General features: G+C 41.4%; 1 protein-coding gene across 3 annotated transcripts in view; it reads right to left on the reverse strand.

Moving 5' to 3' along the window:
- Positions 1–3,105: 3,105 nt before the first annotated feature.
- The window catches only part of DCP1B (decapping mRNA 1B), a 54,930-nt gene continuing 36,140 nt past the window's right edge, over positions 3,106–21,895 (reverse strand). For all 3 annotated transcript variants that reach the window (XM_004438788.3, XM_087442973.1, XM_087442972.1), the window contains 5 exons: positions 20,016–20,151; positions 12,282–12,410; positions 9,660–10,523; positions 6,857–7,105; positions 3,106–4,180 (listed from right to left, as the gene is read on the reverse strand). In XM_004438788.3, coding sequence (XP_004438845.2) covers positions 4,100–4,180; positions 6,857–7,105; positions 9,660–10,523; positions 12,282–12,410; positions 20,016–20,151 — 1,459 coding nt within the window. In that variant the 3' untranslated portion in view covers positions 3,106–4,099. The remainder of the gene's footprint in view (positions 4,181–6,856; positions 7,106–9,659; positions 10,524–12,281; positions 12,411–20,015; positions 20,152–21,895) is intronic.

The following is a 21,895-nucleotide window of genomic DNA, read 5'->3' on the forward strand; positions in this document are numbered from 1 at the left end:
AGAACCACAGTGCCTGTCTGCACTGCCCGGTCTCTGGAGAACGTCACCCATAGTGCTCTCCTTTCAACCTCCCCTCTGGTGTTTTAAGACCACAGTCTGCACAGGTAGTTCTTATTGTGTACTTTTTTCAAGGCTCTAAACTGTTGGAAGGCATTACTCATAACTCCATTTGGTGAAAATCTATCTAGATACTCAGGTTAAGGTAAATATACCAAATATTTGCAACTGCCCCTCTCTCTCCCCTAATTGTAAGAGGGAGGGGGATGCTGAGCATTTGAAACCTGGAAATCAAATATTCAGCAAAATGTTGGGGAGACCCACCAATCTGTGCAGCCAGGCAACTTTACATGATGGAGTGTTGCTACAACCTGCTGGCTGCAAACGATGAATTTAACCTTAAAGATGGCTCAACATTCCAAAGCCTGGGAAGCAAGCTGATTTCTTTGAAAAGGGAGAAGGAGGCACATGTCTGGATAGGGCAGGCACTGTGGAAAGAAAGGCTTCTCTACTGCTGGGAGGAGTGAGCAGCCAATTTGTCACCAAGTCTGGAGATATCACTCCTAACGCTGCGCCTTACCCCTCCACCCCACTCCAGCCCTGTGGGACAAACTGTCCTTACAGTTCAGTTCTGAGCTCCTCTCCTTCCCGGCACCTGTAGTGACAGTTGGTTGAACCCAAGTGAAGCCTGGAGTGCAGGGGCCCGGTCTTAGCTGTGACACCTCCCATCCTGCGTATCACACACCCAGGGAGATAGGCCTTAACACACGTCAACAGTTTTCTCTTTAACATCCAGGGGAACTGAAGAGGGCTAATGTTACTCAACAGTTGGAATTTCTTCAGGAGGAAAGGCACTTCTTCTCTGATCTGCACCCTTCTCATTCAAGAGGAAGAAAGCAGAGTCCTGTCTGTCCAGGGACACGAGAAATGCAGGTGAGCTAACAGTGTTTGAGGGAAGAATGAATTTACCAGATGCAAACAATGTGTGCCTTCACAGGACAGCCTTCAGCCTGGGATGTTTTTGTCCTGGGCCTACCTTTTGAAAGGGCTAGAAGATAGTTGTGGGTATCAGCAGAGCTGGATACAAACATCAGGAAGTTCTTGAAGATGCTGACAAAGGTGTCTCTCGCTCTGCAATTACCACCATGCCTGGCCTTTGAAATGGGGAGAGTGAGCAATGTGCATCTTTTCAGAAGTTCAGGGACTATAAATTCTATTAATAACACTGCCTCCTCTGGCTTGTCAGTTAAAATGGGACTTTACTCGTAAATGCAGGAGCAATAACAACAATACCATCTTGGGTTACACTGACATTCTCGTCCTAAAGAGCTCATGGCACTTCCTTTGGAAGGAAGGGGTAAGTGTTGCTGTTTTCATTTTATTGATAAAGAAACACAGGGGAGAAGAGGGTATAGCAAAGTGACCACAGATACATAAGCATCAATATCAGACTTAACACTTAGGTCATGGTGGATGGCAAATAAAGTGCACCCCAGCAGATTCAGGCCTCACCCCCATGGCCAGAGAATGCGGCGCAACAAACACCAGAGAGGGGGCAGGAAGGAACTCACATTTCCAGAGTGCATGGCACAGAGGAGCCGTTTTTGCATATGTTGCTCCTATTTAATCCTTATAAGGACCCAGTGAGGTGGGTATTACTTTAGCTTTACAAATGAAAAGAACAGCATCTCAGAGAAGTTCACTTCACCAGGAACTGAAGTTAACTCTGACAAAAGCCAGAGTTCTGTCCCCTACACCAGGCAGAACTTACTGCCTTAACTTCTACAAGATGGAATCAACTGCGTTGGATAATACTGCCTTCAGGAACAAACAGCTCAGGGCTCCATTCGAAATTCAATTAGCTTACAACTGCTGCCTAGGAGCCAGTGACACCTAGGACTGGCATCCGTGATGGCCTCAGAATTTGGGGTGAGAGTGGGAAAAAGAAAAGATAATTCATACATGAAATCTAATCTTGGGTGCTGTAGATAACCCTTTTAATCTGTTTTTTGGACTCTCTAGAGAAAGCTCTTTGTACAAAGAAGCTCTCATCTGCTTTGCCATATAGAAGAAATAAGCACTCCATATAGAAGAAATAATCACCAAGTGTCCTTTAAATGGGTGACTTTAGTCTTTGGTCTAAATGAATTGGGCCTGCCACTTTTAAAGTGATTCATTCCAGTAAAGGATGGAGAATTTATTATTTTTCAAAACAGATCACTGTGGTGTTGACCTAAAAAGGCCCGAGTGAAGCCTGCAGTGTAGGTCTGACCATGCTGGGCTTGGGTTCATTCCTCTACCACATCAGTACATGCACATCTTTTTACATTAGGTGCTGCAACTGATATTTGTTTCTATTTTATTTATTCAACACTAAAGTAAAAAAAATATTTTGGAAATTAGCCATTTCCTACTGTAAATATATTAGAAATATTTAAAATGGAATTCATTTCTCCCTAGCTAGAGAAGTAACTTTAAACATGTAATTAAGATCAGAGATTTAAAAAAAAAAAATGTTGGCCACCAGTAAAGTACATTGTTGATTTTGTTCCAATTTTAGTACATGTGTTTAGTACATGTGTACATGAAGTGAGCACTTGATTTTGGGATAAAAGATCCATGTGTATCTTTCTCCTTGCCCCATTCTCCTTATAAGAATATCGAGATATTATATATGCAATTATTAATTTCAAGTATTTTGTTAGACCATCACACGGGTTTATCACCCATGTGTTAGATGGTGTCAGAGACACCAAAGAAACAAAAGAAATCACCTCTTCCTAAACATAGGAGGATAATAGTAGATGCCTCAGCCTAAGGATGGCACGTAACAAGGGTCCAGTAAGAGCTGACTCCTTTTCCACCCACCCCTCCTCCTTAGAAGAAAAAGTACAGTCCCACGGAAGGGTGGGGAGGCGGCATCGGATAACACTGCCTGACACTGCCTGCACAGAGGGCTAGAGCTCAAACCAAGTCTAGGCATCAGAAGCCGTGAGGAAACCTACTTTTCCCACGCCTCCTTTTATGGCCTATAAAATGAGAATAAAACCTGTCTTCTGTGCAGTCATCTAGAGATCTTTTTATGATCCAAGAATAAAAAGGGCTATAGAAATGCAAAGCTTTATTTATTACTAATACTCAGCAGGGACTAATTCCCCTGTGGACTCTTTTGGGCCCTAACAACTTGGCAAGGGCTCTCCTGACTCCTTCCAAGATGAAGTTCCTCATCTCTGTGAACATAAAAATCAATCTGCTACACAGCTTGAAAAATCCTTATCATCATGGCCCTGAACAATCCACTACCTATCCTGAGAGGCTAAGAAAAGGCTGTAAATTCTTCTGTGACCTTCCTCTCAGCACATCTGGCTAAAAATGACAAACTGTTCATTTGGAAGCAGAGGAAGGCATATTCTGCTGGTTGGGTCCAAAAGAAATAACAAGAGCTGGGACAAATGAAGTGTTACTGGAAATCTGGGCCATCTGTGGACTCCTAGAACAACTATCCTCTAGAAACTAGCTATAAATACCTTTAGAAATAATTTCCCTTCAAAGGCCTGGGGAAAACAAGCCAACTGGATTTTTACAAATGAAAGGTTTACTTTGTCTGGTAAGAGAAAACCATTATTACTTCCACAGGCTTCGGAGGGCTGTGTAAGTTAGTCTGTGGGGTGACAGTGCCACCTCGTGGTTGGCCTGCCCTGTGGCACACGGAGCTCAGCAGCAGGCAAACTGTGCTGTCTGTGTGTTCAAAGAATAACCGAAGCTATTTAAAAAAAGAAAACAAGTTCCCAGAACAACCCTTCCTACAGAGAGACTAATTCTTCTAGAAATGGCCCCATACATATAAGAAAGACAGTAATTTAAGTTTGGCATTTACTGTGTGATATGAGCACAGGACTTTTTCTACCCACTCAATTCTTAGTACCAGGTGTCCTGAGGGATGTGATTAGGAAAAAAAAGCTTGACTGAAAAAAGTCTGAAACATTTTACTTCATATCACCAATACTTCTTAAAAAGGCAGAAACATTAAGGGTAACACCACTTGACAAGAAAGAACGTTGAGCTGGAGGACCTTGAAAATCAGTTTTAAAATGTTTTGCTTTCACATAGTCTTTTTCATGGCTGCTTGTGTCATGCTGAAGAGATAAGCTTCGTAGATTATATTTAAGAAGTTGTCGTCATTCTGGAAAACAAAATCAAAAGACCCGAGGGAATGTGATTTGGTTGGCAGAAACAAAAGGCTTCCTCTGTCTTGGAACTGACCTGGCACTTTGATTCTAAGATGCTCCTTTCTACCTGTCTGCTCTAAGAGTCGGCAGTTTTTAATTGCATATGTGAATGTTAAAAGTGGGGCTGAAGGCAAGGCTGGTTTTTAGTGGTCAGTATGGGAAGTAGCAGGTGCTCATTACCTATAGCACAGATGGACAACCAAGCCACGTGGAGTGCGGAACAAGGTTTATTCATGAAGAGCCTGAGTGGAAGGCATGAAAAGACACAGGACCCCAACAGCAGGCTGGACTGGGAGGAAATGATCCAGGTCAGTGGATCATTCTCCAAGTTTGGTGAGGAGATTGCTGGTGGTTCTTAAAGGTCCTTCAAGTCTCTCACAGTGTGTATACTTTGTTTTTGGTATTAGCTAAGATTTTACTTGCAATATGTTTCATTGGTATCTCATCAAAGCCAATATAATCCTCCCATTGGTTATGGAAGGTTTTTGGCCTTGGAAAGTGGGCAGCAGCTAGACTGGTGTCTCCAGGCTCCTCTGCCGGGCTGAGGGAGAATCTTGGGTCTCACTGGTGGTTTTGTTTCTAATTCTAGAGACTTCTCCCTCCCACCCGAATCCTTTAAAGCTTTAGCAATTCACCCACATTTTACACTCCCCCTTCATTCCCCCTTGTCACCCCCCACACAGAGTTAGCATTATTCTCATGCAATGAAATAAAGGAACGTTATCCCTGTTCTTCCTACAAAGTAGCCACAAAGTCCTTACACATGAGACTGTGTCCTACCAACAGGCGAATACTAAAAACAGACCACTTGAGTGACTTCTACCAGTTCATCAGGAAGATGATGTCTAAAACATGGGAAAGAGTGAAATGTATGCCGAGAGTGGAGGGAACATAAATGTAATTTCTAACCAGTGATGGACAGGGACTGCTCTAGACTTTCAGAGTCTTGACTCCTGCACAGAGATTTTTGGAACAATGTGATTTAAAGGGAATGAGCCAGAAAAAATATGGAACTTTAAAATTAAAATTTGTTTCTTTATTGCTCACAGAAAAGAAGTTTACACATGTGCTAAGTCCTCAAGAAATTATCACAAGTGGTTTAAAAAGGTAAAAAATATTTTTATCCCAATATTTATGAATTAGGAAGGCTCAATCATTTGTTCTGATCTTTAGCAGATTGCTCTTCTGCTTTCACACTCAGATGCTGATTTCTAGCCTCCAGTCCCTTCCTTCTCTCTAAAATACATTACTTTTAAGAAACGTTTCCACTAATAGAGACCACTGTCTTTTTCAGTAGGATGGGACAACTGCGTAAGTGCCAGCCTGTTCTCTAAAAGCCATCTGAAGCATAAGCAAAGGACCACAAACATTTCCTTAAAGACTCTCTATCAGGGGCTGGGCTGGTGCTTGATGGTTAAGTTCACGCACTCCGCTTTGGCAGCCTGAGGTTCGCCGGTTCAGATCCTGGGCATGGACCTACACACCACTTATCAAGCCATGCTGAGATGGCATCCCACATACAGCAACTAGAAGGATGTACAACTACGACATACAACTATCTACTGGGGCTTGGGGAGAAAAAAGAAAAAAAGGAGGAAGACTGGCAACAGATGTTAGCTCAGGGCCGAGTGTCTTCAAAAAAAAAAAGTTCTCATTACAAGAAAAAAATTTTAACAAAAGCCTCTCTATCAGACTGAGGGGTCTGAAGGCTGTCTGGATAAAAGCATTCCCCTTTCCAAGGCCTGTCACTGATTTTTTGGGGTGCTCTGCAGGTAGACTGCTGACAGAGCTCCCAAGGCGATCCTCATAACACCCCTGCTCCTGCTGAGGCTCCCAGTCCAGTGCCGTGGGAAGGACACCTGGAGCCAGACTGGAGTTGAACCCCAGCTCTGCTAGTCACTAGTGGAGCCACCTCAGGCCAGCCACTTAACCTCAGTTTCCTCGTCTCTAAAAGAGGAACAATAATAGGGTCCTCGTACAAGGATTAAATGCATTCATACATGTAAAGCACTTAAAGCTGTGCCTGGCATGAAACTCTAGATAAGTGTTAGCTGTTACTGTTATTACTATTTCAGAGAGACAAGTGAGACACAGGGCTGACAAAGAAGTGCCCTCATTCCAGCCTGTCTTAATTAGCAGATTTCAGAATTATTTGTAAAATATGCCTTTAGTAGTCACAGCCATTACTTGCTTCCGGACCTGTTTCCTCCTCATTCAACAGTCTGAACTTGGCAGCTTGAACTTTCCAATAAGCACTGCTGTTTGCTCAAGACAGCTCTTATGTCTATTTTCCACTGGTGAGCTCTTGGTCTGGGCACCCTGCAGCACCTAGAACTCTTTCAGTGGTTGTTTAATTACACGGTGTGTGCTTTCTTCTTTTCTCACAGGTGACAGCTTGGAGGACTGACTTAATCCTCCAAATTACAAAATCCTTGAGGAGTTGAGACTCCCAAAGCCACAGTTAGTATTCTGAAGCTCAGCCAGCTAACTGAGCACAGAAGCCACTGGGGTTTAGGATGAAGATTATTGGGGAGTACTAAGCAGGCTAACTGAGTCTTAATATCACAGTGGAAACCAATAGGTCAGCAGGATGGGTAAGTGTAAGAAGAGAGATGAGGTGGCCCTCCTACCTGAATGAGGTGCAGCAGTGCTTCTTGAAGCTGCAGCTTGGTGAGCGGGCTGCTGGGGATCACAGAGGGCTCCGGGCTCTGCAGAGGCAGGAGGAGGCTGCTGCAGGCAGCAGCTGGTTCTTGGCTTCCCAGGGGCAAAAGCCCACTCTCCCTCTCCTTTGGTGGGGCACAGGTCGGTTGTGTGAACACCATAGGGGACATGAGCAGAGAAGGAGCCACCGTAGCAGGGACGCGCTGAGGTGAGATGACCTGCTCATAGCAAATACGTAGACAGAGGGCAGGAGTAAGCAGCAGCAGGTTGAAACGAGCGGTATAGAGATCAAGAGTGCTCTGGCTTGCAAGAGTGGGTATAAATCAGTTTAAATACTGTTCACAGCTCCACCAGGTGGGGAAAGCTGATAGGAGAGCTGACTCCTGCTCAATTCTCCATATATCTTCCTCTGCAGTTACTAAGCAGCTCTGGCACAGTCTGCTGTGGTGATTACTGTTTTCATCGCATATAAAGCTTGGCCTCTGAGTAATATTTTACCTTTCTGGTTTACTCTCATTACTTGGCACACGCATTCAGGACTGCGGGCCTTTTCCTCAGGGCTAGTTGTCCACTACTCTGACCTGAAGGCCCAACAACCCACGTGAGCTGTTGCACTATTTGGGGACACACACATCCCCACTCCTGACTTCTCCATGCAGAGGAATCGCTGTGAGAACAACCCTCCCGGGCTCTCTGCCTCCTCACTCACCTCTCACTAGCGGGGAGGCATGATTATCGGGTTTAGCCCTCCTCCGTGACTATCGGGTCCTTTCCTGATAGGAGCTGCCTGGGCCGACCCCGTGGCTTAGCGGTTAAGTGTGCGCACTCCACTACGGTGGCCCGGGTTCGGATCCGAGCGCACACCGACGCACCACCTGTCCAGCCATGCTGAGGTGGTGTCCCACATATAGCAACTAGAAGGATGTGCAACTATGACATACAACTATCTACTGGGGCTTTGGGGAGAAGAGGGGGGAAAAAAGGAGGAGGATTGGCAATAGGTGTTAGCTCAGGGCCGGTCTTCCTCACCAAAGAAAAAAAAAAAAAGAGGGATCTGCCTGCTTGCAGAAAGCACACACTTTCTGCTTCTCCATGCTGAAGTTTCGGGCGCTGGCCCCTGGGGTTGCTCATGCCCAGCACTGCCGGTGACTTATGTCTGGGCAGGTGTGTCTACCTCACTTGGCAAACAGACTTAAAACCAAGTTTTCCAGTTATGCCAGTAACATTTTGATCTCTGACTGGCTCCTACAGCTGCCTCTCATTTGTTTCTAACTCAGGTGAGAAAAAAGAATGTTATTTATCAGCCTCCTAATGCCCCCAAAGAACTCATGAGAAGAGGGCATAAAGCCCAGCAATCCAGAAGCGGCTGTAATTTTATAATCACTCCCTCGGTATGTTTTTTGGGCAGAAACTCTCCTAGAGGAAGGTAGGTTGCTTGTTTCTTTTAAGTGTCCCTATTTGCTATTTTGAGGGCAGGTGCTGAGAAGGATGCTCCCTGAAGGAGGATTCCCAGCACTGCTAGAGCCCAGTGCAGGCTCACAAGAGGCACACTTTTCTACTCGGCCCCCACACCATGAGCAGTGAAAAGAAGAGAACTGCACATGTAGAAGTTTATGGCCAACTATTAACCCCACTTTTCCTAGTGTCCAATCTAAATCATCAAAGAGAAAAAAGGCAGATATAAAAAAGGGGACAATATTACATTGAAATATTACATTGAAATAGGATGAGGGTGAGTAACAAACATTGTTTCTATGGCAGTGGGTACTCAATTTGAGAGTTTAATAAATGACAAACAGGAACACTGACTCAGCGTCTCACGTACACAAAGGCTTATGCTACATACCTAAGATCTTTGTTTTCAAAAAAGTGAAAGATATTTGAGGAACCCTTATAAGCTACTTGCCAAAACATGACAAAAGGACCAATGATGATATATGTAATAAAGTAGGGAGAGGGTCCTAATTTTTGAATTAAATTCATTTTCAGTGAATTTGTACCAATCCAAATGGAAAAACACATTAGTGAGCTCTGAAGAGGTTCCCCACAGGCAACGGGAGAGGTTGTGGTGTTCTTGCTGTTGCACGTTACTGATGAACACAGAGAACCATCTTTCTCGAAGGACAGAATCTTTCTAAAAATGAGAATATTTTCCTCTCTCTGGCAATTTGTTTAGACGGCTTACTTATCCCTGTCTTGACCTTTAAGCTAGACTGGTGACGTCAGCAAGAATAGGCTACCCCTTTAAGCAGTTATGATAAGTTTTTTCTGTTGACTGCAGGCACCTACAGGACTGTGGGCTCTGCAGAGGTGGGGAGTCTGTCTCCTCACCACTAGTCACCCACCTGGACCACAATGTCTAGCACGCAGTAAGTGCTCAGAAATAGTTACTGAATACATGAATGAGCGATAATTTACCATGGACTGAAATAACAAGAGAGGTCAGATGTCTGGCGTCCCAGAACGACTTCAAAGCAGACCATAAGTTTCCACAAAGATAAGGGTTTCTCATGTCCATGTCCAAGTCTTCAGACCTTATAACACTGTGAAAATTCAGACCTACAAATACAGTATCTCTAAAAGGAGGGAAGCTCCCAGATTGCTAAGCAAAGATTCTTTTCCAGGCAGAAAGTTAAGGTGATGATAAGATGCAGAGGCGTGGCTTCTGGCACCTTGTTCTAAACAGAAATGCCCCTAGAGCACAGAAGCTGATTCTCAGTTTTACCACTTTATAGTCATACTTTCCCCTCCCCACCCCTGGTAGGTATTTACCTGAAAGAGAGGAGCCTGCCTCTCTGTGCCGGATGTCTTGTCAGTCCAGGATGCCAAGGGCTTCCCGGTTCTAGAGCTCTGAGTGACGACAGGAAACTTAGCTGCCAGGGCCGGTCGGTGAGAGGCATGCAGCTGCTGCTCCTGCTGCACAATCTGCAGCTTTTTCAGTAACTCTTGAGGGGAGATCACTCCAGAGCTGCTAGTCTGATGGCCAGAGAGGGGGAGCGTTTGTGTTGGGAGTGTGGACTGCTCTTTTCCATGGGCCTGATGTCCTAGTGTCCGAGGTGGAAGGGGGCCGTTGAAATATACCAGTTGTGGCTGAGCCACGCCTTTCAGTGGAGCTGCAGGGGTGGCGGCTGTGACAGTTCTGCTCAAGGTCGGGGCAGCTGAGCCTGCAGGTGCTGGTGTACTAGGGCCATACTTGTTCACTGCCCCTGGGGCGCTCTGGAGCTGCTCTAACAGCTTCTGAGGTCCGGAAGTACTTTCTACATAATGAGACGTCCCAATGCCATGGGAAGACCCTGGCTGGACAGGTCCAGTAAAAACTTCGCCAGCAGAATGGGTACTGCCATTTTTGTAGGGCCGGTTTTCAGGCAGCTCTGACAACGGATGGAGGTCTGCACTCCTGACCATGAGTTTCTGAATGGCCGGACAGAGCTGCTTCTCGATAGGAGGTGAGTGTCTTCTGGGTTCCTCATACGACAGGGAGCGTACAACCCCCTGCCTAATTGGAAACCTCTCTTGCTGCGGCTGCTGCTGGTGGTGGAGGGTCTGTGGAGGCCCCACAGCGTCCTGACATGTAGCTTTGTCCTGCTTCCCAAAGAGAGCTGTCAAGGACAAGTGTTGGGGTTCAGGGTCTAAGGTCTGGAAAAAATAAAAATATCTGAAAATGGTCTACATACAATTTGGTTAAATAGAAGGCTATAAAATATAACTTATCTAACCAATGATTTCTTCCATTTATAAAGGATCAATTAGAGAGGATGAAAAAACTTAATTATAATAAACTTTACAAATATGAGACCTTTTTAATGTCAAAAATTTTCACAGCAAGGCCAGCCCGGTGGCATAGTGGTTAAGTTCGCATGCTGTGCTTCGTCGGCCAGGGGTTCGCAGGTTCGAATCCCGGGTGCGGACTGACACACCACTCATCAAGCCATGCTGTGGTGGTGTCCCACATACAAAGTGGAGGAAGATGGGCACAAATGTTAGCTCAGAGCCAATCTTCCTCACCAGAAAAAGAGGAAGATTGGCAACAGATGTTAGCTCGGGGCCAATCTTCCTCACCAAAAACAAAAACAAACAAAAAAATTTTCACAGCATTCTCCCCTACCACTCCCAAGATAGCTGTTATATTTTAGTATTTGTTGATTGATAAAATAGGCATACGATCCTTGATGGGCCTGGGGTTCACAGATTGGGGACCACTATATACAAAATTGTATACACTTAAAGGTAAATAATCTCTTCAACAGGAAGTCCATCTAACCCTGCAAAGTATAAGAAGATACTGAGAATACACAGGAATATGAGGATTTCAGAATTCCTTGTAGCTTTTTGAAGAATTACAGAAATTTAGGGCTGGAAAGAAGCAAAATTCATTTAATCTAACTTGAACCTTTCAACTATATACCAGTAGCTTTAAAAAAATCGCCAGATACGTAAAATCCACCTTGGTCCAGCTGGTTACAAAGCTATTTCCTTTCTGCTCTATAGCATCTCTACCTCTTTCTGCGGGTTTCTGTATTGTTGGGCTAAGAAAACATGAGCTTCATTCTAAAACCTAAAGCCAGTTTCTCTATTAAAATTAAAAATTCCCATGGAAAGCAAACAATAAAAGAAAGCTGAAAGATAATTAGAAAAAAGACTTATTTTTTCAAAAAATTCAATACAAGACTTTTATAGTCAGTCTTTATGTCTTTTGGCTCCATGTTCATTTTCAAAATTGATTTAAACCAATTCCTTAAAAAAAAATCTTTAATGAGAAATAACCATAAGAAATGGAAACAGACCCATTATGTTTACAATCAATACTGGGACTTGCAGTTTAGCAATTTTGTTAATGCTGTACTACTCTGAAAAATATACTCAAAAACTGCTATTGTATTTATATTTTAGATGCAAGTACAATGACACATCATTGGGTTTAAAGAGGAATTTTATACCACTCCTTAGAATAGGAAGCCCATTCTCCATACAGAGTGCACATTGTATCTGGTACAAAGGAGGTGCTCAGAAATGTTCAACTGAATTTTCCTTCTCTCAGTGGCCTTGGGAAACCAACCACCTACCTCAGAAGAACACGGGCCTGATGGGTAATATTCCTGTCAGCTCTGACTATGTTCTTCATCGTTTTTTAAAAAATACATCATCCTCAAAGGAGTTCAAGTCCACAAGAGATTAGCACAGAGTACGGTAAATGCCGAAAGTAAAAATTTTCACCCCTTTCTAGGAAAAGTGAATTATTTATAATGAAAAAAACCTCTCATTTGAAATCTCTTTCTTGGATTTACCTTAAAGCATCCTTGAACAGCACCAGGCCCTCCCTTGACTATACTCTGGGTAGAAGTTCTTTAAGAGTCCCATAGAGACACCACAAAGGAAAAGCAGAGGACTTCATACCTGGCTGGGCCGAGGTATATGCTGTTGCTGGTTTTCACTGGGCTTCACTGGAATTGGTTTGATGAGATTGGGGTTGTCATAGATGGCAGATGAACTGGTTATCTTTTTTGGCTCAGAACAGGTTTTACACTGAAATGGAAAAAAGAACCTCATTTTTGGTGTAAAAGAAGCTTTAATCTTTTTAAAAGAACATACCTTCTTCCTCTTTATTTTATCTAATTGGTAGCTATTTTTTTGATAGATTTTCACGTACAAAGGAAAATCCCTTAATTTCCTCGGATATGAGCTATATTTGAGTATAAACTGAATTCAAATTGAATTTTTCTTAGTTGCACAATTCAGTGCCCTAAAGTATTAGTGACAACATCAGCCTGCAAGAGTTAGAGATTCTTAGATACTTGGATACTTGGAAGGCTACAGATATGCTTAAGAAGTAATAGTTTAAAAATATAGAGTCTAATGCTTTTCAATAATAAACAATGATAGAAACTATTCCTGAAATAACATGTCTGGACTACAGCATGGTTCTATTCCCCCATTAGCAGTTGACTTAAAATTAGAGAGATGTATCATCAAAGCAACTAGACCTTTTTGGCCTAAAACCAAAAAGTAAAGCTGACTCAAACCACTAATTTAAAAATTACTAACATAGGGGCTGGCCCAGTGGCGCAAGCAGTTAAGTGCACGCACTCCGCTGCAGTGGCCCTGGGTTCACCAGTTCGGATCCTGGCCGTGCACTGACGCACCACTTGTCAAGCCATGCTGTGGCGGCGTCCCATATAAAGTGGAGGAAGATGGGCACGCATGTTAGCCCAGGGCCAGTCTTCCTCAGCAAAAAGAGGAGGATTGGCAGATGTTAGCATAGGGCTGATCTCCTCACCAAAAAAAAAAAAAAAAAAATTATTAACATAATCTTTATTTAATAAATGACTTTTTGCATAAACAGAATAATTCAAATCTGAGTGTTCTGAGCCACTCACTACAAATTAGAATTTCACAAAGAGACAAGAGATGAGCCTCATCATTTCAAACACTGAATCATTACCATACATTAATCTAACCAACCATGCAATTGCTAACACAGTAGGATTCATAACCAAAAGAACACAGCAATGATGTCAATGTCTACCTTGTGAAAACACTGAATAAAACTGAATATAAAAACACCACCTTCTGTACTATAGACTCTCTATAAAGTGGTGTTAGTTTCAACTGTACAATCAAAGGCCTTGGGCCAGAAAATATTTCCCACTGTCTCTGACATGGAATGAGCTATAAACATAATCTTGTCCCTCAGGAACCCAAGGTTCACAATGTGTTTTACAGTTATTGGGATGTATTATCTAATTCAAGGATATAGGGGTATGGGGTCTATTATCATCCACATTCACTTAGGTTTATAAAGTTAACGTACAAAAGACTAATTATTTTCTGAAATAAAATACACTAAAAGTGTTAAAAGCAGACTTCTTTGGGTTACAGGATTATGGGTGGTTTTTATTTTATTTTTTATACTTTTTTGAATTTTCTCATTGGACATCAAAAGACAATAATTTATTTCATAAATAAGTCACAACTTTATCTAGAAGAGAACTATGAATTCTTGCCTTAAACCACAATACAAAATAATCTAGAAACAAAATAGTCACTTCTGAATACTCAGAACCTAACTATGCAGCCTATAGATTATTTCTTGCCCTGGTTCTTTTTCTTACTGAGCTTTGGTTATTTTATTGTTCATTTGCATCTCAACTTGAAGTCTAATATGGAAGAAGTAAAAGGAGATGAAGCTCAAATTAACAGTATTGCTACTTTATAGCAGATTCAGAGAAAACTTTCTTAAGGGAGAAAACATAAAATATTGAACAAAATAAGATTTTCAAATTATTTTATTATCTTCAGGTAAAAAGTTATATCTGGTGTCACTAGGTTTCACTTGACCAATATCGTATACCTCCAGCTCAAAATGTTTCCTCCTCTTACTGTTTAGGATTTGCATAAATTTAAGAATTTTAGAGTTGGAAAGGATCTCAGAAGTCACTTAGTTTAATACTTATCCAGAGAAGTGAAATTCTTTTATAATATCTCCAGTATGTAATCATTCAGTCTTTTCTTGAATAATTCCAATAATGGGAAATTCACTTCCTCACAACAAGAATTCTGAGGAAAAAATTCGTTTTCTTTCTCTTTTGCCCTCTTTCCATTTCCTCCCTTTCCTGTACCTAAGAACCGTTTTATTCATATCTCCACATTTTCTGAAATGTCTCTGTGTGTGTGTGGGAGAGGAGATAACACAAACGTAAGGCAAAGGAAGGGTTTACACAATGCAATGGAAGTTAACGGGGGAAGATACACATCTGGCTGATTATGAAATCACCTGATGGACAAAGAATGTTTGAAATGGGCCTTGAAAGACTGATCATTTGTTGATGGTACAGAAGGAAAGGGGAGAGCATGGGAAAAGGCATGAAGGCACTTTTAGGAAGCAAAACTGTTCCATTTAGTAGGAGTTTCAAATATTTGTAGGGGGCAGTAGGAGGAAGGCAGTGGGGTCAGAAGAATAATCTGAGGCCATGTTATGGAATGCTTGACCGGTCTAAGGGTTCATATACTAGACAGTGAGAAACCAAGAAGGATTTAGAGCAGAGAAGTAACATGACCATGCAGGTGTTTCTAAAGGTTACATTACATCATGTGGCTGTTAATGGCAGAAGAAATAATTTCTCCTGTTATTTAACTCACAGTTGGAGCAATTAATGTTATGCATATAGCATGTATTGATTTTATAGAAAAGCAGTCTATATACTGATTGAACACCTGCATTTCATGTCAACACTGTAACAACCAATCTGTGGGGGCATAATGATGATAGAACACTGTTTTGACCTCAACAAGTTTATGGCATAGTGGGAGAAGTTGACATAAATATAATAAATGAGAAAGAACAAAATAAATTCTAAATAGTAATAGACTAGTGAGTTCAATGGAAAGAATAATTAATTTGAATCAAGAGATCTGGGAAACCTCTAAAAAGTAGCATTTTAACTGGGCCTTAAAAGATATGTAGACTCTGAAGGTGAAACAAAATGAGAGGAAAAACATTCCAAGTTTATACAGTACCTACGTACTGTATAAAGTGGTGGCCCAAATTAAGTCTCCAAAACCACGTATGAGTGTTTCTGAGTGTGTGTGTGCTGTGTTCTTTTATGAATTAGTCAGGTGTGGCTACAAGAGGAGACACTGGACAGGCTCAGGAAACAAAGTTTACTACACTCACATGCCTAGAAACAGGGGGCACAGCACCCCACACAGGGCCACCTGTGGAAGCCTCAGAGCAGTCAGGAGGCAGAAAGAAGGAGCGAGGGGAAAATCAAGGTTAGAGCCTTTACTGGGTTTTTGCACCTTAGGATTGGCTAGTTTGAATAATTTCAGTGGGCTCTAAACTGTAGGGGTGATCCCTAGTTGCCCAACCTGGCCCTGAGATGGTTAAGACAGAGGAATATGGCCTCCTGGGGTGCAGGGGACAGACAGAGGAGGGGCAGCTCTGGACTGGTTAGTTTGCATATCAAAGGCCTGCTCCTGGCTGGGCCCTTTGCTGCCTCTGAGAACTGGCGAGCCAAGGGAGGGCGCGGGCAGCACATCCCTAACCAGAAGATTTTAAGATGTCAAAATATCATAAAATATAAACAATACAACGTGTGTGTGTTGAGAGGAGGGAGGGAGAAGAAAGAAAATAATTTTTGTTCAGTATGTGCATTTATTATTTATTGGTCACTGTTATGCTGTCTTCACAAAACCTAAGTCCTAAAGGGCAAAAATGTCACCTTTTAAGATTAATCTTTAGTGTGCCTAACATAGTACAATTCGTAAAGTATAATTAATTGACTAGTTGCCAAGTCATTAGGATATCTTTTAATAACTGCTGAAGAATTAAACAGAATTAAAAAACTAATACAGTCATGCATCACTTAACGACGAGGCTACGTTCTGAGAAATGCCTCGTTAGGCAATTACATCATTGTGCGAACATCATAGAGTGTATTGAAGGGGAACAAAATTTGCCACCCCAAAATGTGTCTCTTTCACATGAGGATTATTTTAGGCTGATTATTTTAAAGAAACAAAAGACTCAGGAAGTTTTTCTTGTTACCTCCCCCTTAACTGCCTAAAAGAACTCAGATAAAAAAACCTGTCTCAGGAAGTGAGCTGTCACCTTAGCATCACATGAACTAGGTGTAGACAGGGAGGAACCTAGAAAAGCCTGTTTGTCGGGCTCCCCACTATGTTCTTCTGTTTCTGTGTGGCCAAACACTTGTTTTCCAAACTGTTTGCTACTTTTTTTGTGTGTGTGTGAGGAAGATTAGCCCTGAGCTAACATCTACTGCCAATCTTCCTGTATTTTTATATGTGGGATGCCTGCCACAGCAGGGCTTGATGAGTGGTGTGTAGGTCCATGCCCAGGATCTGAACCTGTGTACCCCAGGCCACTGAAGTCGAGTGTGCAAACTTAACCACTATGCCACCAGGCCGGGCCCCCGTTTGCTTCTTTTCACCTACCTGTGAATTGCTTTTCATCCCTTTGATATCCCTGACTCTCCCCATCCCCAACATCTTTTGTCTTTAGCTGAGAATGGTGTTTAAGGTGAGGGCTTCAGCCATTTTGGCGAGTTACTCAGTTTTCCTGGGTTTCTCCCATGTTTACATGCATTAAACTTTTGTTTGTTTTTCTCCTGTTAATGTCTCATGTCAATTTAATTCCTAGACCAGCCAGAAGAACCTAGAAGGGTAGAGGAAAACTTCTTCCTCCCATACAGTACTTATACAAACCGAGATGGTATAGCCTACACACACCTAGGCTATATGGTACTAATCTTATAGGACCACCATTATACATGTGGTCTATTGTTGACTGAAATGTTGTTATATGGCACATGAATGTACAGAAATGGTTGTTGCTGACAGAAGCTAGGATTAAAGCATCTCTGTCCAGCCTCCATGATAGAAGGATAATGAAACTGTGGTTTATTCATATTCATATTCATATGCATTTATTCATTCAACAACCATTTATTTGTCACTTATGTGCCAGGAACTTTGAAGACAACCAGGGATATAAAGATGAATAAAGGATGTTTGTACTCAAGGAGCTCACAGTCAAACAATCAAGGATGAGTCAACAATAAAGTTAAAGACAAGTTGAAGAAACCTGGTCAACTGTCCTTTAGTATGTCTCCCTTCATTCAAGATTTTTCTGATTGCTTCCTTGTGGTGTCATTTAATTTGTTTTTCTACCTGCCCTTCTCCCCAACTCCCTTTCATTTTCTGTAAACTAGAAAGTTAGCGCTCAAGACTTAGATCCAGATCAACTCTTTTGGCAAGAATATTTCAAGGTGGTGCTATACATTTCACATAATATCATGTTAGGAGGCACATAATGTCTGGTTATTCAACTTTTAATGATGCTGATCAGTGGGTTCAGGTGTTGGCAGCCTGATCCTTCCATGGTCAAGTTTCTATCAACCTTTGTCATAAGATAAACATTACTGATGATCATTGCCTGACTCAGTTATTTTACTATGGTGTTTTTAAGTTCTATCATTCCATCTACATTTAATAGCTGGAATTCTTTGGTAGAGAAGAACTTTCCCTCATCAACCAGGATTATCTAGTTATTCTGAAATATGGTCCATACTGGCCAGGCAGGATAAATGCTTAATTCTTTCCCATTAACTACCAATTTTCAGAGACAGGAGTTGGTGTCATAGTACCTCCAAGGATAGCCAATAATTATTTTTTGTTTTGTTTTATATTTTCAGTCTGCTTGCTCTCTCTCATCACCACAAACTCAAAGATTTTATATATTCAATGTGTTTCAATCCACTGAAGTCATTCTTATTGATGTTAGAATTTGAGGCTTTGGTCAGTGGTTCTTTCAAGCTGACTACTGTTCCCCTTTCACATGACCCTATTTTTTTGACTTCCCTACCCAGACCTGGAATCAGGAATTTCTTTAAAGAGCTCTGATGCCTTTTAGGAGAGAAGAGTCTTTGGAAAGAATAATCTGGAGGCTAGAGGTGCTTCTGGGTTGTCACTTATTTCTAGGTCTTTTCAGGGAAGGTTAGGAACTACTCTTCATATTTAAGAAACAAAATATGAACTAATTCTGAGATTTCCACTTAAAATTTAACATTATACAGTTTGAACTTTATTTTTTTCTCTTACACTGAAGGTTTTGTTCTGACCACATAAACATAAATACTCATTTATTATATCCCCCGACAGTTGAAAAATTACAATGCCAATATTACTACTAACAATAAAGCCACGGAAAGAAGTTTATAATTTCTTTGCAGTAATTTTTGTCCTTAAAATATAATCCACTAAGGGTGTTCAGTTCAAATACGGGGTTCTGGAGTCACTCTCATTTCTTTTCAAAGGAATTATGTCATAATATGATAATTCAGTCATAAACATTTATTTCATCTAGTTTACCAATTCTAGGATTTTTATTTTCTTTTTTCTTAATATTATTTTTTGCCCACGTTTCTAAAGAGTGTTAATCTTTTACTTCTCAATTTTTATAGAAGCGCTTTATAAAATAGGGAAATTGACCCTCTTCCTGTCATTTAGGTGTAAATACTTCTCAGTTTTTATATTGTTTTACTTTGTGTTTTTTTTTTTAACTATGCAAAAAATTTATTTTTTACTTTTATGTAGTTGAATTAATTGCTTTTGGGATTTGAGGCATAGTTAGGAAGCTTTCCCCTTTTCCAGATTACAAAGAAATCCATAAAATTTTCTTCTGGTACTTGAATGGTTTTATTTTTACATTTAAATTTCTAATACATTTGGAATTTCTCCTGGTATATGGTTTGAGGTACAGATCCAATTTTGTATTTTTCCAAATGGTAGCCATTTGGAAAATCCATTCAACATCATTTATTTAAAAATCCATTCAAATAACTGATTTGAGACTTTCATATTTATCATATCCTAAATTTCATATACAGGGGGGTGTCATTTTGGACTCTCTCATCTGTCCCATTAGTCTATCTGGCTATTTGTGGGTCGATACCATCAACACCAGCCTGTTTGAAGTACTTAGGCTGTAATGTCTTAACCTCGATGGCAGAGCTTGCTCCCCCTTCCCTCACACCCAGTACTGCTCTGCTTTGCCAAGGTTTTCCCAGACATTCTTCCTTGTATATTTCTCCACATGAAACTTATAATCAACTTGCCTGGCTCCAGAAAAGAAGAAAAGAAACCAGTTTGTATTTGTTTAGGAATCATCTTAAATTTATAGATTAATTTAAGGAGAAGCAAGAGCCTTAAGTTTTATCTTCTAATCCAAGATCAGGACATATATTTCCATCTGTTCAAGTCTATTTGTACATCTTTCAGGAATGTTTAAAAGTTTTCTTCCTACAGGTTTTGCTCATTTCTTATTAATTTTACTCCAAGGAATTTTATATTAATTTGTTGCTACTGTAAATGGGATCTTCTAGCAAATCTTCTGACTGGATACTATTTGTATATATGAAGGCTATTGATTTCTCAGGCTACCTTTTAATCCACTTAAAAGCAAACAGTTTTCTTTAGCCTACTAAAAGCAAATAATGATTTTATTTTTCATACAATTTTGTGTGGTGGAAGTAATAGCACTAAGTCTTTCTCAATGAGCATATTCCCACTGTGGAATTTAAGTATGTTCTATAAAAGAGGATAAAAACTCACCTTTGTGTATTCATCTTTGGCCTTGGTGAGCATTCGTAAGATATCTACTTCCTTGCCCTCTCCTGAACTGAGGGTCACTGGGGAGATTCCTGCTCCAGCTCCCTGATGGGCTTTCAACTGTTCATATTGAGTTAGGCTAGAAAAATAGAGGGGGAAAACAAAGAAAAACCAACTCAACACAAATGGTTTTTAAAACCATCCAATTCTCATAGGTTGTTTTTATTCTGTTATAATCATACTAGAAACAAGACTGCTTAGGAATCGAAAGAAGAGAAATGAGAGTTGAAGTCCTGAGTACATTGACTACACATATGATCTAGAGCAGGCACAGGCAAATACCACCTGAAGGCCAAATCCGGCCCACCACCTGTTTTTGTAAAGAAAGTTACAAACACAGCAAGCTCATTTGTTTATGTATCGTTTATGGGCTGCTTTCTCACACAAATGGCAGAGCTGAGTAGTTGTGACAGAGGCCATATGGCCTTGCCAGGCCTAAAACATTCACTACCTGGTCTTTTTTAGAAAAAGTTTGCCAACTTATTTAGAGCATTTGAAAAGACTCATTAATTGCTGAAGAAACCCAATTTAGAGTTCTCAAACACTGAGCAAACTGCATGGCAAATTGAGGTTTTTTTCCCCCTCATTCTAAAGTGCCTTGAAGTCAAAGCAAGGTTGATTCCAGCAACCCAAATCCTGTAGTTTTCTGGCAGTTTAGAAACACAGTGAAGATTCCATTCTGCAAGAGGGGGCATTAAAAACAGAGCAATGAGGAGTGTCTTCTGTTTTCCTGAAAACAATGCAGAGGGGGGCCAGCCCGGTGGCATAGCAGTTAAGTTCGTGCTCTCTGCTTCGGCGGGCCGGAGGTCGCAGGTTCGGATCCCGGGTGCGCACCGACGCGCCGCTTGTCAAGCCATGCTGTGGTGGCATCCCATATAAAGTGGAGGAAGATGGGCATGGATGTTAGCCCAGGGCCAGTCTTCCTCAGCAAAAAGAGGAGGATTGGCATCGGATGTTAGCTCAGGGCTAATCTTCCTCACACATACACAAAAAAATACAGAAGGGAGACCAGATTGCTCCTATATGCTGCGAGGTGACACTGAGAAAAATACTTTTTCCTTTTGTGTGCTGTGACTTTCAGCTCAAATGCTTTTATAATTGGCATGAAGTTTATTCTAAAAGAGTTCTGAGAATTTATTGAGAGATTTAATTCTAATTGAGGACGGGCTCGGAATCCACATGAATCAGCTGCTTATTGCTAGTCAACAATCATTTCCTGCCCCAGCTGCTAAGAAATTACTGCAGAATGCTAACAATTTTAACACAGCCTCTTGGCTGAGCTACAGGGTATTTTTTAACCTATATGAAATCCTGCTATTATTATCCATCGCACAGTTTACAATAACATGAATGTTCCAGGAACTGGTTGTTATGGCGGTAAATACCGGTTTGAACACACTTAATCACCATCTGCAACTTGAGCTAGTTGCCTAAAATTAGCTATCACAAGCTAGATTTTCAGAAATCAATCTTATTTATAAAAAAAGTGCTCCCCACATTTCATTTTTTGGGGTCACTTTTTAGTCATTTCATTGCCCCAGGATATAAAATTGAATAAGCGTTTTCTGCAGATGGAGCTGCTTTGTCAAATCTGTGTGGGCAGCAGCCATACTATGTGCTCAGCTGAGTTCAGTCACTGGCTGAGCTACAGCACGGGTAGGAAACTCTCTTCCTTCTGAGGCTCTAAACCACACCCACAAACAGCAGGGAAATAACTGCCTCACAGAGAGCAGCCCTGGGGCTCAAGAACTGATCAAAGAGTTGACCAATCACAGAGGAGATAGCATGCTTACCCGGGCCCTCCTCGAAGTGCAATCAGGGAA

This window comes from Ceratotherium simum, chromosome 17 (genome assembly GCF_057802395.1).
Source record: "Ceratotherium simum simum isolate JZ-2026a chromosome 17, ASM5780239v1, whole genome shotgun sequence".
Lineage (NCBI taxonomy): Eukaryota > Metazoa > Chordata > Mammalia > Perissodactyla > Rhinocerotidae > Ceratotherium > Ceratotherium simum.